This window comes from Nothobranchius furzeri, chromosome 18 (genome assembly GCF_043380555.1).
Source record: "Nothobranchius furzeri strain GRZ-AD chromosome 18, NfurGRZ-RIMD1, whole genome shotgun sequence".
Taxonomy (NCBI): domain Eukaryota; kingdom Metazoa; phylum Chordata; class Actinopteri; order Cyprinodontiformes; family Nothobranchiidae; genus Nothobranchius; species Nothobranchius furzeri.
In genome coordinates this window covers 26305121-26326129 of record NC_091758.1, presented here as the reverse complement: position 1 = coordinate 26326129, position 21009 = coordinate 26305121, and the positions used below count along the sequence as shown (strand labels likewise).

The 21009-nt window shown below is 44.1% G+C and overlaps 1 protein-coding gene across 1 annotated transcript in view; it reads left to right on the top strand.

The window, feature by feature from the left end:
* The window catches only part of meis2a (Meis homeobox 2a), a 76003-nt gene extending 55651 nt beyond the window's left edge, over positions 1 to 20352 (top strand). The window contains 4 exon segments of the mRNA XM_070546865.1: positions 11560 to 11618; positions 13847 to 13936; positions 18533 to 18745; positions 18748 to 20352. Of these exon segments, the coding sequence (XP_070402966.1) occupies positions 11560 to 11618; positions 13847 to 13936; positions 18533 to 18745; positions 18748 to 18797 (412 nt within the window). The 3' untranslated portion in view covers positions 18798 to 20352.
* Positions 20353 to 21009: the final 657 nt, after the last annotated feature.

Sequence of the window (21009 nt, the reverse complement as noted above, 5' to 3'; positions counted from 1 at the left end):
TCTCATCGTCTCTTCGCCATCCACTAATATAAAGGTCCTTGGCTCATAAAGGTTGAAACTGCTGGAAGATAAAATGCTAAATCTATACAGTCAAGTCTGTTTATGGGCTTCCATTTGCCTCCGGAGCTCATCCGTGTGGATGGGTTTTTGGTGTTTAGCTCCAAAGATCCCAACAGGACGCACCAGAATTCAAGATGGCGGCGATTCTGCGTGCCTCTACAACCAGAGTAATGCTCTAAAGCTTTATGCCTCTTTCTGACTCCTCGCTTTTGTTTATGTTTTTACTCCAGAGGTCAGTTGGCACAGGGTCTCCGTCTCTTTTGTGCTTTGTGACTGAGAGAGGAGCGGTGACAAAGAGACAGAAAGAGAGAATTAAACTCCGGCCCCAGAGGATCAGACAACCTGACAGAGTAGATTTGGAATAATTAGTTTTATCTGTCGAGAGAGACAGCCAGAGGATCTGTGTGTTATCCTCACGCTGCCGCTATGTGTGTGTTTGTGTGTGTCGGCGGTGATGTGAATGGGATGCCTGGATACTGTGTGTGTGTGGGTGTGTGTGTTTGTGAAGCGGGCTGGGGTTTTGGAGGACTAACAGGGATAAAGGTGACCAGGTGTAACAGAAATGGCCTTGAGGGTGTGTGTGTGTGTGTGTGTGTGTGTGTGTGTGTGTGTGTGTGTGTGTGTGTTGGAGCCAAGGAGGACAGGAGATCCTTTTTTTTTTGGCTGAGCTCTTTAAACTCCGTGAACCTCCATGAGGTATTTTCTCTCTGTCCCGGCATGCTCATTCTCTCACTCTTTTAATTCTGTCTGTTTCTCTTCACCTCCTTCAAACTTCCTCCATCTGTGTATTCTAATACCTCTGTTTGTGCGGTGTCACATTTAAAATGACTTGCAGTGACCTTGCGGTGCAAGATTTTGGAGGTGAAGTGCTCCAAAATCTCCTGAAAGCGAGCTGCATTGACCCTGCCCTTGATAAAACACAGTGGACCAACACCAGCAGCTGACATGGCACCCCAGACCATCACTGACTGTGGGTACTTGACACTGGGCTTCAGGCATTTTGGCGTTCCCCTCTGCCCAGTCTTCCTCCAGACTCTTAACACCTTGATTTCTGAATGACATGCAAAATTTGCTTTCATCCGAAAAAAGTACTTTGGACCACTGAGCAACAGTCCAGTGCTGCTTCTCTGTAGCCCAGGTCAGGCGCTTCTGCCGCTGTTTCTGGTTCGAAAGTGGCTTGACCTGGGGAATGCTGCAACTGTAGCCCATTTCCTGCACACGCCTGTACACGGTGGCTCTGGATGTTTCTACTCCAGACTCAGTCCACTGCATCCACAGGTCCACCAAGCTCTGGAATCGGTCCTTCTCCACAATCTTCCTCAGGGTCCGGTCACACCTCTTCTCATTGTGCAGCGTTTTCTGCCACACTTTTTCCTTCCCACAGACTTCCCACTGAGGTGCCTTGATGCAGCACTCTGGGAACAGCCTATTCGTTCAGAAATTTCTTTCTGTGTCTTACCCTCTTGCTTGAGGGTGTCAATGATGGCCTTCTGGACAGCGGTCAGGTCGGCAGTATTACCCATGATTGCAGTTTTGAGTAATGAACCAGGCTGGGAGTTTTTAAAAGCCTCAGGAATCTTTTGCAGGTGTTTAGAGTTAATTAGTTGATTCAGATGATTAGGTTAATAGCTCGTTTAGAGAACCTTTTCATGATATGCTAATTTTTTTAGATAGGAATTTTGGGTTTTCATGAGCTGTATGCCAGAATCATCAATATTAGAAACAATAAAAGGCTTGAACTACTTCAGTTGTGTGTGTTGAATCTAATATATTTGAAAGGCTAATGTTTATCAGTACATTACAAAAAATAATGAACTTTATCACAATATGCTATTTTTTTTAGAATGGCCTGTACAGTGTATTACCCCTACCTGTTGTGTATGAGTGTGTGTGAGAGAGTGTTTTCTGGAGCTTCATGCCTTCTGTGGCTTTGAAGCCTAGGCCAGTAAGCCTATCATGGGAGACTATAAATCAATATAGTCCTTTGTCGGTTCAGGCTGTGCTCTGTCTCAGCTCAGGCCCATATTATGGATGAGGGACCACTTATTTGTCTGTTGATGGGGAGCAATGGCCAACGTTTGACTTATTTAAAAATAGAAACATTTAAAATATCAAAACCGTCTTTCTGCATCTTTTCTATTTCTTTACATTTCAAATGTAATTAATTTGTTCAATTAAAGCTGCAAATGGACACAACTGAGTGACTAATATGGGTTTTATACAAATATTCTAGTTTGTGTGTCATTGTTGGTTTTTACAATAGATCTGGATGGTGACTCCAATCAAACATCTTGTCAATCCAAACCCAGCCTGCATGATTATCAGAAAAACATTGGCCCAGTGTAATGCAATGTATATTAACTATGTCAAAAATAATGATGCATGAGTTTTATGATGACCTTAATCCAGGATAAACTCTCCAAAGAGTATCTAGCAAACTATTTTTGTGTGTTATCACTGGCTGTTCCCCCTTTAGAAAATTTTATTTTCATGTTTTAAATAATTAGAACCATTTATTATTTTTTTAACGCTTCCAAAACTTTTAAACAATGTTATTCTTACTGTCAGACTGCAGACTTACTGGGGGTTTAAGGAGACACACACACACTTACAGACACACATGCATGCACACAACAGGTCTGCCAGTCCAGTGGGACTGCCCCCGATGTCCATGCGATATTGCAGAGCCACGTCAGCCAACACAGCCTCATATACATGCAAAAGTGACCAAATATAGCCATCTAGCATTTACCGTTGTAACCATAGGTACGTTGACAACCAGTGTGAGTCGGTGTTGATGCACAACCAGCTCCATGTCAACATTAGCCAGTTAGCTTAGGGCTAAAATGCGTTTATGTGAGACCAGAATCCTCTGTTGGTGTCATTACCAAAGAAACAACAGAGGAGGCAGTTTTATGTCATGTTGCCAAAGGCGCTTCATTTGTTAAAGCATAAAAAATAATTATGGTAATTACGTTGTATTCAAATTAGTTTTAACACATGATGGTTTTCTGCTAAAAGTTTAAGCAGCTTAGGTGAACTAAGAAACGTTGACTTTTTTCAATTCCTTACCTCATCAGTAGGCGATGGGTCAGAAAGGTGTCATCTATTAACACGTCACTCCCGAAGGAGGACTTCACGACTCTCCTCGGCACACTTAAATCAATATTCTTCCATGAAGAATGTTAAAATCAAACTAGGCTGCATTATTTTTGACTTTGATTTTCTGTATTTTCAGGTTGTTATTCCACCACTCATACAGAAAATCACACACGACAGTTCAAGAGCGTTTGTAGGCTGACTGTCTTTGTTGTATTTGTTTAAGGTTGTCACGTATGAAGGAGGCCAGTCAAAGCCGCACACAGTCACAGGCAGTGCTGATCTGAGAGGCAGAGGGCTTGCTTCAGGCCACCAGACACATCAGAGTCCCTGTGGTCCGCTCCACAGTGTCATCACCATTTCTGCCAGCAGTTCCCCTCCACAAACAACCTCTATTTATATCACCGGCCTGCTGCTTGGCTTTTTAGCCCTAAACTCTGCTTCTGATCGTGCCTGCGCACGAGTGTGTGTTGCTGTGTGTTGAAACGTATGTGTGTCAGGGTACTCACGCGCGACCGAAACTCAGATTAATAATTCAATATGGGAGTCAGAGGCAAGCTGACAGCATTTAACCGATGGCTCTGGCGGTCACAAATATGTGCTAGATGCAAATCGAGTCTCTCAGACTCATCTGTGAATCACGCTTGATGAAAACACTCACTCACGCCGTGCTGCGACATCGATTGGAGGATGAAAATACCCATCATGAGAGAAGCTTCTTGTAGCAGTAAGTTCACACAAGTATACTTGGATTTTGCCATTTTTAGTCGGGTTTTTTTGTTTGTTTGAGAGAACTCAGACAGAAGCGACACCAAAAATCAGACATCTGAGAATAAAAATGTGTGCAAAAAGTCCAGTAGCAAAAACAAGTGGAGCACCTTCTACTCGTAATTCACTTCTATATCCAGGAGAACAACGTGTCTGCAGACCGTGTGCTGCACATGCATGCTTGCAAATGTATCCAAACATGTTGCACAAGGATATAACTGTTGCTCTTGGCAGGTCTTCTCTTCTTCTCTTTGAGCTGAACCCATTACAGCTATGAAAGAGAGACCAGGGAGACGTTTGATATCAAGCAAAAGGAAAGAGATTGCCCTTATTTCCTGCCTGGCTGTCATAAATGCAGACACTTGTGTTGCCTAGATGATGCAGGCAATTGACGCTCAATTTTGTTTGAAATATCACGCCTCTATCATGTCATTATCAGCTTCCCCTGGTAATCCACAAAGCCACCCTGTTTGATATCTGACAATAAGAGAGGGTGGGGGTCTCAGAGTCTCTCCCTCGATTACCAGGCGCAGGGAGGAAAAACGGGCCGGGAATGAAAAGGAGCAAAAGATGACAGAGCGGGACACAGAGACAAGGGCGAAGGAAATAAGAGATGGAAAGATAATGCAGGAGAGACGGAGAGGCTTTAAAGAAAGAAAAGCCACGCATTTGTATGATAGCAGTGAAAAGGGGCTCAAAACTGTGAACATGTTGGCCCTCCCCGCAGAGGAGGGTGCCGTGGAGAGAGGGAAAAGGGGAGAATCCGGGCGCACTTCACAACTGAGAAATTGAGGCGATTGTGTAAGAACACCCACTTATCAGAGGAAGGCTGATGGGAAAGGCTGGGATAATGAGAGTGCTGGACTCTTTGCTTCTGTCAACTCTACTCCGATCGGTTGTGTGTGTGTGTGTGTGTGTGTGTGAGATTCCCCGCTCTGTGTCAGGAAATCTTCATTCACCCATAAGGTGGTAAACTGCCTCGCGTAGATTGAGCATTACCTTTTAGCGCTGACCGCCACTGTCATAAGTTTTGTGGTGGAAACTTCGATGGGGGCGTAAGCGAGGTGAAACACAGCTGTGGGTCCCTGAGCTCCTGAACAGGTAGGAAATACCTTTTGTGCACCTTTAAGTGCGCTAATAAGGTGTTAAGAGAGGGGGAGCAGGAATAAAGGGGCCTTGCCAACAAAATAGATGTGGATCACTGTCTGGCTGGTGCTCTCATCAACAATAATAACATATGAAAAGGCTCCACAGAAGAGGTGGCAGCCTCTGAGGAAAAAAGGATGTATTTAGGGTAAATATTAGAGGCACTTTGTGGTAAAGACAGAAAAAAAACGAGAGGATCCTGCCTTAGAAGAGAAAACTGGTAAAGCTAGAGCAGGTTAGCCATGCTGGCGTTTTACGATAAGACTTCTTTCATACAGGTGTGTTGACGCCTGAGGCGGACCTGGCCTGAGCCCATTCCATTCACCTCGGCTGATTTAAACAATAACTATCGTATCTCTTAAAGAAGAAGGGAGGGTAACGCGTCAGGCAGGCGATGCCTAAAAGCCGTGTCGGGGCCAAGAAAAACCCCCGCTGACGTTGTCAGAGCTTGTTGGTGCTGTGATGAGGAAAAAATGTTTTTTTTTTCTCCTTTTAAACCCTCCTTCACACACCCCCTCCCTTATTACTTTTCTTTATTTTCTCTCCTCTTCTGCTTTCTCACCCTCTGCTCCGGTGCTGGATTCAGTGTTTTTGTGCCGTAGGACAGAGTGTGGTGAGGAGACAGAGGAACAAAGTGCTGCTGTGTGGAGCAGCAGCTGCTGCTCGCCGGATCAAAGGGGCAACAAGCGCGGTCTTCCTGGCCCGACACTTCTCTGGAGGTGTTTGACGGACAGTCAGCAGCTGGGGCCGCACAGCCCGCCCTGTAGGGGTCAGGCTGCTGGACCGCAGGGCCCAGAGCTGACATCCTCTTGCTGGACAACAGGGAGAAGGAAGGAAGGTGTTACAAAGCACATATTTTTCTCCTTGTTGATTTTTTTTGTGCTACAATATAACAAACTAAATATTTTTGCCTGACATATTTATCATAATGATTGGTTAAAGCCAGATCCTTTTAACCACTGCAATGCTCCACCTCTGTGGTGCAGAGGATCAGAGCAAGAACAGCGAGACGGGGAGCGAGCGTGCCGCAGTGCTATTGATTTATTTTAATTAGCTCCTCGTAAAATCTTGTCAGTCAGCAACACAAATATATAATTCTTTGTCTGATTTTCCGCCTGAGTCTTAATGACTTGTGCTCCCCAGGTTTCAGAGAGAAATGACTTGTGCAGCTAGACTGACAGAGCAATGCAAACGTTAGTCACATAGGACTGGGGGGAGGGGGGGGGGGTGATGCCACAAATGGGCAATGAATGGAGTAATAAAAAGGGAAAGAAAAACAGGTCAGTGAAAGTCCATGGAGGAGAGGTGAAACAGTCCCCCTTTCAGAGGCAGACAAAAGTGTGTGTGTGTGTGTGTGTGTGTGTGTGTGTGTGTGTGTGTGTGTGTGTGTGTGTGTGTGTGTGTGTGTGTGTGTGTGTGTGCGTGCGTGCGTGTGCGTGCGTGTGTGTGTGTGTGTGTGTGTGTGGGCACCGTGGATGAGAGGGAAACAGGGAGATAGACGGAGGTAAAACTATGTAAACACGGTGGTTGCCCTAAACTTGGGACCTCTCTCTTTCTCTCTCTCTCTCTCTGGCGTTCCTGAAAAACGTTCCCGTCTTGCTCTGTTTCACATCTGCACTAAATCAAACATGTGGGTGAGGTAATGTTCGCCCGACCGACAACTCCTGACTCCCGTTTTAACTTAAAAAAGGGATTAAAAAACAAAACTGTCTGTTTTAGGACGAGTTTGAGAATTCTTCCTCATTCTTCTCCTTTTTTACCTCATGCATCTCCATCTTGGAAGAGAGGAGCCCATGAGACACTTCCTTGGGATGGTTTTTGATAAATCATCAGATACTGCAGGTTCAGTGTGGTGGCAGACTACTGTATGTAAGCTGTCAGGGGGGAAGCTGATTAAATCACTGTTGTTGTTAATACAATAGATCAGTGTTGGAGATTCAGTCGCCTCAGACTGCCCCGCTGTCTGACCAGACCATAATTAGTGTTTGCTTATACTACACACACCCTCCTTGTGGGGTTAATTTGCATGCACTTCCTGGTCAAAGGACACAGAAGCTCTTTTAAAATTTAGTTTTTTGGGGAAGGGCGCTCCAAACTTTCCCTCCTGTGATTCCAGCGAGTTGTGACTCAGTTGCTGGATGTTTGGAATCTTTTTTTCTGTCTGAAGCGGAAGTGTGGAAGCAATGAGCTTTAATGGGAAACAGAGGACAGTCGTGTCTGCAGGGACTGAGCTCAGCAGATTCCTCATGTCGATCATGTTGCATGTAATCGTCTTAGCAAACAGAGACAGATAGATTAAACCGATTGACAGAAGCTTGTCCTAAACTTTTCGGCCTACAAGCTTCTGAAAAAGGCATGTTCTGCAATAAACACAACCAGTTTTAGAGTTTTGAGCAGTCCAGGGTTCATTCCTCAGGGTAGACACGATCAGTGTTCCTGTTTTATTCTTCCGATTCCCTCAAGCTGTGGCTCAATTTCTTTCTTTTCATCATAAACTCGTCAAACAAGTGAGCCCGCTCCTGATTGGCAGGTTTCTCTTCAATCTCTGCAGCCATTGGCTAACCGAGCAGCAAGTCTCTCTCTCTCTCTCTCTCTCTCTCTCTCTCTCTCTCTCTCTCTCTCTCTCTCTCTCTCTCTCTCTCTCTCTCTCTCTTGGCTTTGCTCCAGGTTAGAGTGGTTTGGCATGACAATTAATAAAGAAAAAGAATGCTGACAACAGGACTGACTTACCAGGTGTGGCTGCAAGTCTGTTACCCAGAAACAAGGCCGTCCTGACAGATCGGGATGAGGAAGTTAGAAACAAACAAGAACAAAAGGTGTACTCTGAGTTAGACTGACTGGTTGCAATAGAAACCGATAACCTTTTATGGATTATGAATAATGGAAGTGTGATTGTGGCATAAAGAAGATCCTGAAATATAGTTTTTAATCCTCCGCATCAACACACTCACGTGCCAGACAAGGTAATTAACACCCAAAGAGACTCTCGCTGAAGCTCCCACCCCCCGTGTGTGAGAACAGATATTATTAAACAAGGACTGCGTGTTGATCCAGCCTTGTGGAGACCTTGTGTGGAGTGGACTCCTGCTGCCCCGGCTCCATCCTTCCCACCTGTCTGCTGTTTTCACTCTGAGCCGACGTAAACTTTTCTGAAAACTGAGAGCCTTCCGCTGTTAAATGCTGCCTGTTTGTGCCTCCTGTGTACCATGCTAGCTGGAAGTGCTACTGTGAGCTAGTTGGCAGTGGTGTGTGAAGAATGTGCTGACATGCCGGTGCACACACACTGACGTAAGCGTGCAAACACACTCTCATGCACGCTCCAGCGTGCACTTAGCCTTGCAAGTTGTTGATATGCGACATGAAAATGTGTCAAAGGCGCATCGTTGGCTGGTCAGCATTAGCAGCTTGCACTCAACAGTAGTAAACCACCTCTCCCCCTTCCTTTGCCCGCTTGCTCCTGGGTTATTGTACACATTCTGAGCCGTATCCCGATGAATGACCTCCTCGTGACCCCCCTCTAACCCTGGCTTTAATTATTTGTTTGAAGACAGCATGGAGTTCCCATGCTGAGAGGTACTCTGTGTACTGTGTGTGCATGTGTGTGTGTGTTGGGGTTTCTGTGCGCTAACACTGAGCAGAGGCAGGTCATAATAAGCTAGACCACCAGATGTAGATAATAAAACATGAGCTTTGGGCTGGAGGTTTTAAGCCAGCGTCCCCCCGAGCCTCCAGCGTTCTGGTTAGCCCTCGGTCACTCTGGCGGTAGCTGTGGTCATGTCCACGGTGGCGATGGGTAGATTTACGGTGCATATGTATGTTTTAGCAAGTCGTTTAGGAATTCTCAGTCCTTGCGGTCAACCTCTGTGTCTCTCCAGGGGCTTTGGGTCCATCCATCTGACTGTCCATCTGCACTGACTTGCCTTCACCTCTGGAGGATTCCTGCTGTTGTTGTTCTAAGCACACTCCATTAGCAGCTCACGGGTTGAGGGAAAACATTGTTATCAAGCCTGGCTCTGATAATCTCAATTGGCTTTACTCAGACTGATAAAAGGTGCTTTAAGGCCATGAAAAGGGCCCTCTGGTCACCCTCCACTACCTCCAGTGCATCTCATTGCCTGCTTGCTGCTGTGACAACTTGTTTAGCTTGGAAAATCAGCACTTTGGTGACTTGGTGGTGTGAAATGGCACCAATTAGCAAATGGAAAATGCTGATTTTTGGAGAAACATCTAACTCCTCAGTGTAACTGGTACTGGCATTATCTGGTTATGCAAAAACATCAGTTAAAGGCAATATTCAGTATGTGTTATTGGGATTGCAGATGTACATATCTTTGTGTACCTTAGTTGCATAGTTCTGGAAACCCAAGTTTCCTTTTATTCATTTATTTTAGCGGCTGAATGTTACTATAGTAGCTTATTGCCTTTATGTGTTTTCCTGTAAATTAGCTATTATTTTTCTTCCTTCTTTTCTTTAAGTTTATGTGCTGCTGTAGCAAGTGGATTGCCCCACTGTGGCATTACTAAAGTCTATTCTATTCTATTCTATTCTATTCTATTCTATTCTAAATCCTTATACACAGCAATGGAATTTTTCATACTAAGAAAAGACCATTTAATTTAGTGCAAACAGGCTAAATATCTTCCAGGATACTTAAGGTTGAACTTTTTCAATAAATAGTTAGAAAAAATATGATGAGAAACAGTTTCTAAGTTTAAAAAAAAGTCAGAAAGTGGCATTTATAATACTTTTTGCACCTAAAACGATGTGTTTATGGTGGTGACACCGTATGAGTGGTTGTGATTTTCAGACCCTTGCATCCAGGACAAAACTAAACAATGCACTTTGTGCTCAAGAGGAAGCCAAAACTAGAAATGCATTTTTGTTGACTTGCTCAGCTGGTTTTCAAGCTGGAACTGTTTATCTCCTCTAAACTCTGCAGGAATTTCTGACAGCAAAGCAGTCTGACAATAATTTCTCCCATTGTTCAGTTAATAAAAACATTATCCTCAATTCTCTCTTAAATTGCAATCCGTGCTCTGCAATCCTGTGATTTTTAATTTGGCTCTCGTTCACCTCCTGCCCTCCTCTTTAATTTTCCTATATTTTCACATGGATGTGTTTCATCTTATTCTCTCGGGGGCCCGCTGCACCCCTACGTACCTGCACTCTGGATGCCCCCTGGCAAATGAGTGCCGCGTCTCTCTCTCTCTCTCTCTCTCTCTCTCTCTCTCTCTCTCTCTCTCTCTCTCTCTCTCTCTCTCTCTCTCTCTCTCTCTTTTCCCAGCCGTGCATTTTGTACGTTTAACCATGTCTCTTTGAGCGGGGCAGATTACAGCCGTTTAAGTTCATTGGAGAAGGTAAGGGCAGGTATCAGGGCTTCATGGGGGATTAGGAGCCCAAATTGGTTCCAGCTCTCCCTTCCTTCTAATGACCAGTTCCTTGGCCATATTGATGGTGCCGTGGGCCTGAACGTAAGAGGAGGGAGGTGTAGCTTTTTTCTTTTTCCCTTCTTTTTTTTTCCTCTGGAACCGGCATGCTGGACAGCTCCAACGTGATTTGAAACCCTTGTTTAATGTCAACCACATGGTGGTACCTGTAAACGCAGGTTTTCAAAAGCGAGCAAAAGAATTAGCCAAAAAATAAAAATAAAAATTGAGTGCTAGCTCCGCTTGAGTGGCCAGCTTGACACGGCCCAAGACATGCTATTCCGAGTTAAAAAGGTTGCCCCTGGCTGGCACTAACCTCCCGATGACCTCCGGCTCGACACTGGAAAAGCCACAGGAGCGAGCCTTGCTGGGGAGGCTTTGTGGAGCTGCGCTCATTCGTTGCTGTGGCGGTGATAAAACTTCAGACAGCCTAATTGATGGGCTCACTGACATAACAATACCTCGTGAAAGCACGGAGTGGCCCATGCCTGGTCCTCATTTCTGGACAGCTGGAAGGGGAGCAGAACCCCCTACAATGCGACCAGAGGGGAAGGGGTCCCACTGAGGCGAAGGGGGGGTAGAGATGTTAGGATGCAATGAAAGGAACTATTTGTGTCCTGCACTTTGAAGCCGTGATGGACAATAACTGCAAAAATAATGTTTTGGAGAGTAAAGTTGCTGCGAGAAAGAGGGAAAAGGGCTGTGCCCGAGCTCCTGTGCCCAAGCTGCACTTAATACTTGAGGAATGTCTTCCCGGTGCCCATAGCAACGGAACGTAATCAAAAGCTTTATTAAAAGAGGGGGGAATAGATCATATGGAACATTAAAAGTATCCCTCACTGGGTTCTGGAGTCAGCACACAATCGGCCTTTTGTTGGTTTCTGTTTTGTTGTGTGTGCTTCTCTCGGGGACTCTGTGGCTAATGTTGCCATTAAGTCACGCACAACTGTTTGTCTTTGTTGAGGCTTGTGATGAATCTTGTTTTATGTGTGAATGCTGTGTGATTTAACATTTGTTTATTCCCTCTCTTCTTTTTTCCCATCTCTCCCTCTGTTCTAGGTTTATTAACGCCAGGAGAAGAATAGTACAGCCCATGATTGACCAGTCGAACCGAGCAGGTAAAAAAACAAAGAAAAAGCAGAACATTCCAGCCAATCTACATGTGACTGTTTTTGTTCCCCACTCATGAAGACATCTTTAAATCCTTTCATAGCTGGCACGTCATGCCTGGAGCCCAGAACCCCTCTATCTTGAAAAGCCCTTCTTCTCCCTCCTCTTCCTCCGCCTCTCTTCACTCCCCTTTCCATGTTCCCTTCAGTGTGATGCTCTGCAGTGTTGCAAGCTGTTTGCTGATCAACTCTAATTGGAGATTTCCCAGTCTAAGTGGAGAGAGTGGTATATTAGTGCTCTGTGAATTACTAATTGGACACAAGGGGTGTGCTGGAGATGCTAGCAGCAGTTTATGATTTATCTCTTTTTTTAGTCAGTTTTGTTTTTCATTTTCTCCAGATTAGGGTTGGAGGGGTTACTCTTTTAATTTTTATTTTTTTTAGCTGCATTTGTATTTCAACCCCCCAAGTCACTGCTCCAAATTATTGTCTAAACTATCTGTTCAGCAGATTTCACATATCAGAAAATCCACAAGGTTACTCAATCAGCAATATTCTTTTTTAGCGATGCACACAACGCTTAAGAGGGAGAATGAGCACCAAATTATAGAAAAACTGAACCAATACACTGGATTTAAAGAGCAAGTTCACTGAAAAACCTTTTTTTTTCTTGTTATTTCTACAAATATGAGTTTTACATGCAGGCTAAACGTGAAAATTGTCTTCTACACCGATTTCCTGCATTAGAAAATGATAGAAAATAGACTGGGAAATGCTCGGATTAGAAAAGCCAGTCAGATCTGCGTCACATTGAAAGTTAGCATTCACTGACTCACTTTTCTTGACTCACAACTGGGGAGGCCTGTTGTTGGTTTAGTGTCCAGGAGAGGGCAGAGTACGTCCTGCTAGGAGAAGCTAACCATTAGCATTAGCAACTCTACATCATGGCAGATCTCCTTCAGGCTTGTGTTATTTGTGGAGATAAAACATCAGCGCTGCAGAGCAAACAAAGACTGTTGAAGAGTTGTGTTGCTGTAAGCCAATCAGAGTCAATCATGTCAGAATATCAGGATATAAGACTCAAACCCTGCGATGCTCTACTCTCATCTCCTCTGCTCCAACTCCCTTCTACTTCCTGAAACAGCCAGAGCTTTTTTCCCACACAGAGATTGACTCACACGCATTAATTTATACTTGAGACCACTGACAACACGTTGAAAAAGCTAGTGAAAATGGTCTTTAACATCAATCTATCAAAAAAAAGCAGATATTGTGAAGAAAATACAAAACTCTGTCATCAATTCTTAGCTTCATTGACCATGACTTTGCAAGTCAAGATAAAACAAAAAAGACAAAATGAGTACTTTGAATGATCGAAAAGAAAGAAGCAGATGTTTTTGTTCATTAGAAAGCCCGCCATCTTTTTAAAAGATCCATACTCACTGGGGTGGAGATTGTTCACCAATACACGAGTCAAGATTAAACTGAGATGCAGCAGCAAGCACTGACAACTCTTTGCTCATTTTTCCTTGTGAAATATTTGACAGCAAACATCCAGCGAGTGCCAATCAGCAATCCCTGCAAACACAGATTGACTAACATCTCCCTGTAATCTTAAAAACACACAGATTATCTATGATTATGTCGTTATATTCCTAGAATACACACATGTTGGTTCAGTAAGTTTAATGATGAGCCAAACCAGGTATGACTGGAACAATCTGATTGATTTTGAGGTGTGAGATTACATAAATCATTCATTTTTGGAGATTAAAACAGATTGAAGCTAACTTTTTTAAAAAATATTAGATTTCCATCAATATCCCAGAAATTATTCTCATCCTTTCTAACTGCATGTTATCTTTGGTTGTGATCTGGAGAACAGTGTGTCTCCTGTGCACGTGGTTTTGAATGGCATTGGCTGTGTGTGTGTGTGTGTGTGTGTGTGTGTGTGTGTGTGTGTGTGTGTGTGTGTGTGTGTGTGTGTGTGTGTGTGTGTGTGTGTGTGTGTGTGTGTGCTTGCATTGCATGCATAAGGACCTACTGTATGCGTGTTTGCATGCCACGTGTCAGTCAATGCGGTCCACAAACACAGGCACAATGTCTTACAGTATGTTTGGGCTGGAGCTGAGACAATTGCTGATTGTCTGGTGTGTTCTCTTTTCTTCTCCTCCTCCCCCTCCCCTTTTTCATGTCCACGTTTTGACTACAATCAGGTTTTCTTCTTGATCCTTCAGTGAGTCAAGGAGCAGCATACAGTCCAGAGGGCCAGCCGATGGGCAGCTTCGTGCTGGATGGTCAGCAGCACATGGGGATCCGACCAGCTGGTAAATGCATCCACCTCTTGTCACTGCTTCACCCCCTCTTAGGACTACCAATACCCTGGCTTTACCACCACACAGCTGACCCTCTCTAGCTACCTCTGCATGAAGAAGATCCCTAACTGCACCAAAAAGCACCACTTGCCTGCTTTTTATAAGACCTAACAAATGGGGAAATTCTTTAGGAATTTCTGTATAAAAACATTCCTTTTACCTCGTTTTCCACCTGAAACTAACTTCTTCTCCTTCACCTTTGGGTCTTCTTCCACCTTTCTGTGTTCCAAACTCCTGCTGATTCCTTTTCTGGCATTTATCTCTTGTCTCTAGGGCCTATGAGTGGAATGGGGATGAATATGGGCATGGATGGGCAATGGCACTACATGTAACCTCCATCTTGTAACGCAAAGAAAAAGGGGGAAGTAAGTACTAGGAATTGTTTTTTTTTTTTCATGTTTTTGGGGCTCAAGTTTTTTATTTTTGTTGTTGTTCTGCTGATCCCCACCCTGGGCGTAATTTCACAGCAAGATCTCACCACCCTGCCCCCCCACCCCCACCCCCACAGCAACAGCTCTAAGGTAGCCTTCAGGGCAAGAAGCTTTAAGGGTCGAGGTGGGAGGGCCAAGGATGAATTGGAGGTTTGTGAAGAAGTGGGAACCATCCTGGGACAGAGAGGACCCGACTTGTGGCGCCAGACAAGAGAAACAACAACAGGGGTAGAAACAACTCGGCGTGGCATGCTGAAATTTATTTATCACAACAGCGCCATCGCTCTCCCCCCATCGTGGACAGCCAATGCAAATGTTGGACATTTAGGGAAAAAATAACATCTCCTGGGGAAGGGGCTGACAGGGGGAAATTAAGCAGGCTCCAGTGAAGCGATAAAGAAGGAGAAGTGAAACTGTCCTCCGAGTGACATAAATCTGTCTGGGGAAGGATTGATGCCCAAATTATCTTATATGCAAAGACGGGAGCACCGCAGTACATTACGGTCCCCGAGCTAGATATACGGACCGAGGGTGAGACGGTCGATCCGTCAATGGGGATTTGGTTTGAGATGGTAGGAATGAGTGTATGTGTGTGTGTGTTGGGGGGGGGGGTTGTTTTGATTATTTTTTACTGGAGGGAGACGATTTAAGGGAGGCCAGCGACAAGCTTGACCTGGGACTTAAAGACAAGAGACACCCAGTATACGGTTATAACCCATTCTCTGTCCGAAACAAGGGGATCTCTTTAACATTTCTGGTGTTGCTGTTTTGCACCCAGACGCTAACACCCCCCACCACCAGAGCTGCAGAACGACTGAGCCGGCCATTTCGTCACAGTGCTGACATTTGAAAAATCGAGACATATCACATCCCAGAGGAGATTTTATTTAACACCTAAACTCCCTATGCCCAATGAGGCACAATATAATAACACTTACCTTGATTAAAAGAACCCTTTATATGTAAATGGAGGCTGGATTTACGGAAGGGTCACGGCGGCAATTCTTCCGACAGAGATCATTTCACCCTTCTGGTCCACGCTCGCTTCCGTCTCCTTTGGTCTCGTCCTCGCTCGTCTCTGCTAATGGCCACTGGAAGGAAAAAGAAGGGGGGGAAAAAGGGAAAATCAGGAAGCAATGTTCCCTAAAACAGCCACACAGAGACAACATTTGCTCAGGTTGGCTAATTCTTAATATACGCCTATATAATTTTCAGACTATTTAATTACGTAACATACTTTCTGCTTCATGACCAATTATATTAATAGCTTAATACAGAGGAATATTATCCTCTCTTGATTTGATTACACAGCCACACAATATGGTATATTTGGTACTTAATTATGGCCAACCAATGAGCAGGACTGCTGTGCCATAACCGAAACGCACGGCCGGCTGTGGGGAGTCAGGCATGCAGAGAGGGACTCGGTTCGTCCCCGGTTATTGTCTCGATGGTTTTACCACGCTTGTTAATAAAAGAGAGCGAGAGGGAGTGGCTCTCAGATGTGGTTAATGGAATGACTGCAGCACACACGACGACAGATCACCAGTTTACAGTGTCGAAAAACATCTGCTGGGCCCTTTAACTCCAGGTTACAAGGAGGTGAGGGCGCTGAAGAATTTATTTTCATTACAACCCCAGAGGTGAGGTTTTAGCCTCTGATAAACATTAGCATTTCAAACAAACTGACGTGGAAAAGGAGAATTAGAAAATGGCTCAGCTTAGTTGGACCGGTCATTAATCTTGGCCTTCGCTGTCCCTCTTTCCTTTCCCTTGGTCTTCCCCCCTGCCTCCCTCACCGGAGCCCTCCAGTGTAATTTCTTAATTGCGGCATGCTAAGGTGGAGGAATGCAGGGAGTGAGCATGCCCAGTGACCTCGCAGCAACCTCTCCCCTCCTATTACAGCTTCTAATCCCTCTGGGGTTCACATTACAAAGAGCTCAGATCCAATCCCAGGCCGAGGTCCCCTGGCTTCCACTGGACCTCCTGCTCACTAGTTCCTCCCATCCACATACATATATATGGACAATGAGTTTCCATAGACTCCAATAATATGTTTTTGAGTTAAAATGGGAGGTAGCCACCACCGCCATTTTGACCGTGTCACAGGTTCCGTCAGGCCCAGGCAATTCCACAAAAGGGAAGAGAGGTAGACCTGAGGGTGGGGCTGTAAGGCTGGGATCAAATGACGACACCCGTCGAACTGAAGCTAATGTAGCTACAAGCTAACCTGAAGCTAACCCAAAGCTAACACGGAGGTGGGAGCTAAGCTAACGGAGGTAGCAACCTAGCTACAACCAGAGTTAACTGTGCACAACACCAGAGCTTCTGAGTCAGAGATACGCCGGGCTGACCGCTGGGTAAAACCGGGTGGAACACAGAGGTCTCCGAGACCTCCACAAGCCGGCAGCCGCACAGCAGACAAGCGCCGCGGTGATCAGAGATGCGCAGAGCTGCGGGGAGGGGACCATACCGATAGTCGGAACCCAGCTCCACCAACATGTTATATTTCAACCCATTTTCTAAAATGCAGCGTCATGTTAAATGCACTGGGCTTTACCCTATTACGTTAAAATTTCATGGTTAAATAGTACATGTTAAAATCCAAGCTCAGATAGTGCAAGAGCGGCAGTGACCTAAAATCATCGACATAAATACATAAATATAATTTTACTTAGCAAAACAAAAATGAAGTGGAGACTCCTTGGACGCTCTATTAGTGCAATTAATACCACAGCAAGTCATTTTGTCCAACAATTGCACAAATAATATCCAAAAAAAAATACACAAGCGCTACAACTTGTCAAAGTTCAGAGACTAAAAATCGTGGAACAGTTTCCAAGCCAGGCTGAGGCTCAGACTGAGGTCTTTCCACGGAGCTAGCTCTGTGGTCACGTGGGTCTGATGCTCATTAATTAGTCAGAATTTTACGCTTTTAATACACTTAACCAGAAGAGTGACAAAAAATTCACCCCCCTCAGAGTTGTAATGAGTGTAAACTAGGTCAATTAAATCAAAAACATGTTTGGAACCAGGCTGTAAACGTGTTTATTTCTGCTGTGAAATTGGTATTTTTAACATGGGAGTCAATGAGGATTTGCTCGCTTCTGACACCAGCCCCCAGTGGATGAGGGTGGAACTGCAATTTATTTCACTTCCGCATTGGCCTCACTTTCAGACCCGCATTGTGGGGGCTTGGTTCCTCCCTGAGGTCCAGGCCTTCAGACCAGTCATGTTGTCAGACTCCAGGCCCAGGCTTTAAGATCACACCCCCTCCCCCTCAGCACCACATCTCGCTCTTTTCTTTCTGATTACAACAAACAGTGATGCGAAAAGCCAAACAGAGGCACTGCTGAGCCTGCTCTGAGTCCTGGGTTCCTTCACAGCGTGAGGGATGCCAGCATGCTGAGGTTTCCACACATATGGAGTGGAGTCCACCTTAAGGGACACCTCCTTCTTTCCCCTTTCTTTTCTCTCCCTACTCCCTTTCATCTTTGTTGCTTTGTTTTGCAGCTGTTTCCTGCTCTTGTGACGGAGGTTTAAAATTCCCCTCATTCACCTGAAGGAAGCTAGGCCTCGACGTTCCCTGTCTTGCCGTTTCCGACTATCTGATAGCTAAATTATTTAAACTGCTTTTTTAAGGGGTTCTAAATCAAATGTGTTCACAGAGGCACTTTCCCCAGGAGAGAAACGCCTGTTTGGTTTGTCGCTGCACTTCAGCTGGGGAATTGACTGTTCCACTTGTAAAAGTATTAGCACTTCTCCGCATCGATATTCCTGCTTGGTTTTCCTCCCATCCTCCAGGACTCCACTGTCTGTGGACGACCGGGGATCATTTTCCGACCTGAGACCTGACCACAACGCTACTGGGCATTGTAAACCACTCACCGTGGCCTAAAATAGCCCGGTGCAATAATGTCTCACTTTACTTGCAGAAGCTAAAAGCTCTGCAGTCACACACACACACACATGCTCTGTCATAAAGTCTGCTAAGCTCTCTGTTGGTGAAGTTGAGTTTAAATTGAATTAAGGGCCTGTTAATGGAGAAGGAACATGTCAAAGCTGCAGTTTTATTGACTCAGTGAATACATCAGTCTAACCCTCGTCTTCCTCTCAGGTCTGCCAGTCATGCCGGGGGAGTTTGTACCTCAGAGCAGTCCTATGGGCATGAGCATGGGCCCACCCACGTACCCCAACCTTCATCAGATGCCTCCTCATCACCGACCCCCTCTCCACCCCTACCTACCGGATCACCCTCACCCTCATCCCACCATGCTGATGCACGGAGGACCCTCGTTGCATCCAGGAATGACCACGTCTGCACAGAGACCCCCTTTGATCCCAGTACTGGAGGACAAGGCCTGGACATCCATGCCCAATAGTAAAGGGAACTTTGCTACCACCACAACAGCAGCGACAACAAGAAACACTTTGTTTTAAAAAAAAGGAAGCAGCCCACATTAAATCCTATTTTGAGACTATTTTTAAGAAGAAAAACAAACCCTTTTGACCAGAATTTGACACTAAACAAACAGAATTCCAGATGAGCTGTGATTCTTCTTCTTTTTTAAAAAAAGAAAAAAAAAACTTGTCAATTTTGTTACTTTAATCCAAACAGAGGACCAAGCTGACAAGAACACTTTGTAAAGTCTTGGGCTTTTTTTTTTCTTTTTCTAACAGCGGCTGTTTAAACGTGTGCACAGACTGGATAGATGCACACGCTCAAACACACAAACACACACACACACACACACACACACACACACACACACACACACACACACACACACACGTCACACTCGACATCATCATAAACACTTTCATGTGACACACTCTTTTAAAGTAATATCACTCTGGAAGACTGAAAAAAAGAAACACCAGAAAGACTCCAAGAGTTATAACTACTGTAGTATAAAAGTATAGATAAATAAGTTAAAACTTGTGCTTTTTTTTATTTTTTATTTTATTTTTGGGGGGGTCACACCTTTTATGTTTCCTGAGCTAGTTTTAGAATGAACCCTTCTCTCTCTCACACTGTGTGTGCTCCTTCCTGGAGAAGAAACTGTCTCGCAGCACAGCACTAAAAAAATAAATATTAAAAAGGAGAAAAAACAATGAGAATATGGAACATCTCAAAAAGGCTTCAAACCACAGAGGGGCAATCAGGTCCTATCCCCCCAAAAGAGCAGGGCACGATGGGAAAAGGCTGCTAAAGGACAACCGATTGCTCCAGAAGATTCAGTTTGAACATTTTTCACACCCCTCTACTTTTTTTTCAGTTCATGAATGAATGTTTGCCCTGTAGGTTTGAAAGAAAAAAATCTTTCTTTGACTTGCCCAAGCACTGGATTGTGTTGGTTTTATACATTTTAAATTTTTTTTCTTACCTTGGACTCTCATTGGGTTAGAGCCGCCTGAAGGAAGCTCGACAGATGAGAAGCAACATCCTGCAGAGCTTCTTCACCTGCAGATCAACACACTTGCCATAAGGACAGATACTGACACAAACGTTGATTCTGCAGCGATGGAGAAGCATTTGATGGTTGATGCACCAAAAAAAAAAAAAACTAAACAGAAAAAAAAACACTTAAATTATGAACTCAATGCTTTTGGGAGAGAAAACGAAAAGCTGAGAGAATATTGTAACAAACTTCGTACAGAGTTCAGTCTATTAATTGTTTCATGTTAGATATTCTATGTGTTTACCTCAATTGAAAAAGAATGTTTTGCTAGTTTCAGATCTGCTGTGGCATTGATATTGTATGTCCATGAATTCCTTCCTTTTTCAGCACGTGTTCCTCACTAGATGATAAGATGCCGTCTCCCTTAAGCTTTGTCAAAATTACATTAAATACGTGTATGAGGACTGTGACGTAATGTTTAAAAGGTGTTCAGTCACAAATGCTGTAATAAATATTTCATTTTTGATTTTTGTTAGATTTTTGTGTGATTAACTGTGTTAAGTCGTAACCCACCCCTCCACCCCTACATTTTAACAGAAACTCATTTTAATTATTGTTGGGGATGTTGTTGCATGTTAATTTTATTTTTGCACATGGTTATAAAAATACATCACTTCTCACTTTGTTCCTGAGCTCTTTTTGCTATAGATTTATGTATTTATTTATTTATTTGTTAATATAACATTTCTAAGCCCATTTAGGCTCTGAGCGCTCTGTTAAATGGGACAAAAACAAATCATGGTGGAAACACGTCCTGTCATGGTCATTTATTTAGATGCACAAACCCTTTGAGTGATAAATAACTTTAAAATGCAAATGAAATGCTGCACATTAGACAAAGAATTTCCCACCAGCTCGTTTTAGTTTTAAAAAAAGAGAAAATCTGTTAGTAGTGACACAAATGTGAATTGAAATTACCAGAAAACTAGGCATCAAAATGTTTAACAATGATGCATATTGTGAAAATGTTAAGAAATGTAGAAATTATTCAAATCCGTTCTTTTTTAAAGTCACAAGTATTTTAGTTATGTAGGTATTCAGTTCAGTTCAGTTCAGTTCAGTTCACTTTATTTCAAACATATATATTCACCAACATTTCATAAAAATCATTCCACGCAATTGTTTGAAAAGG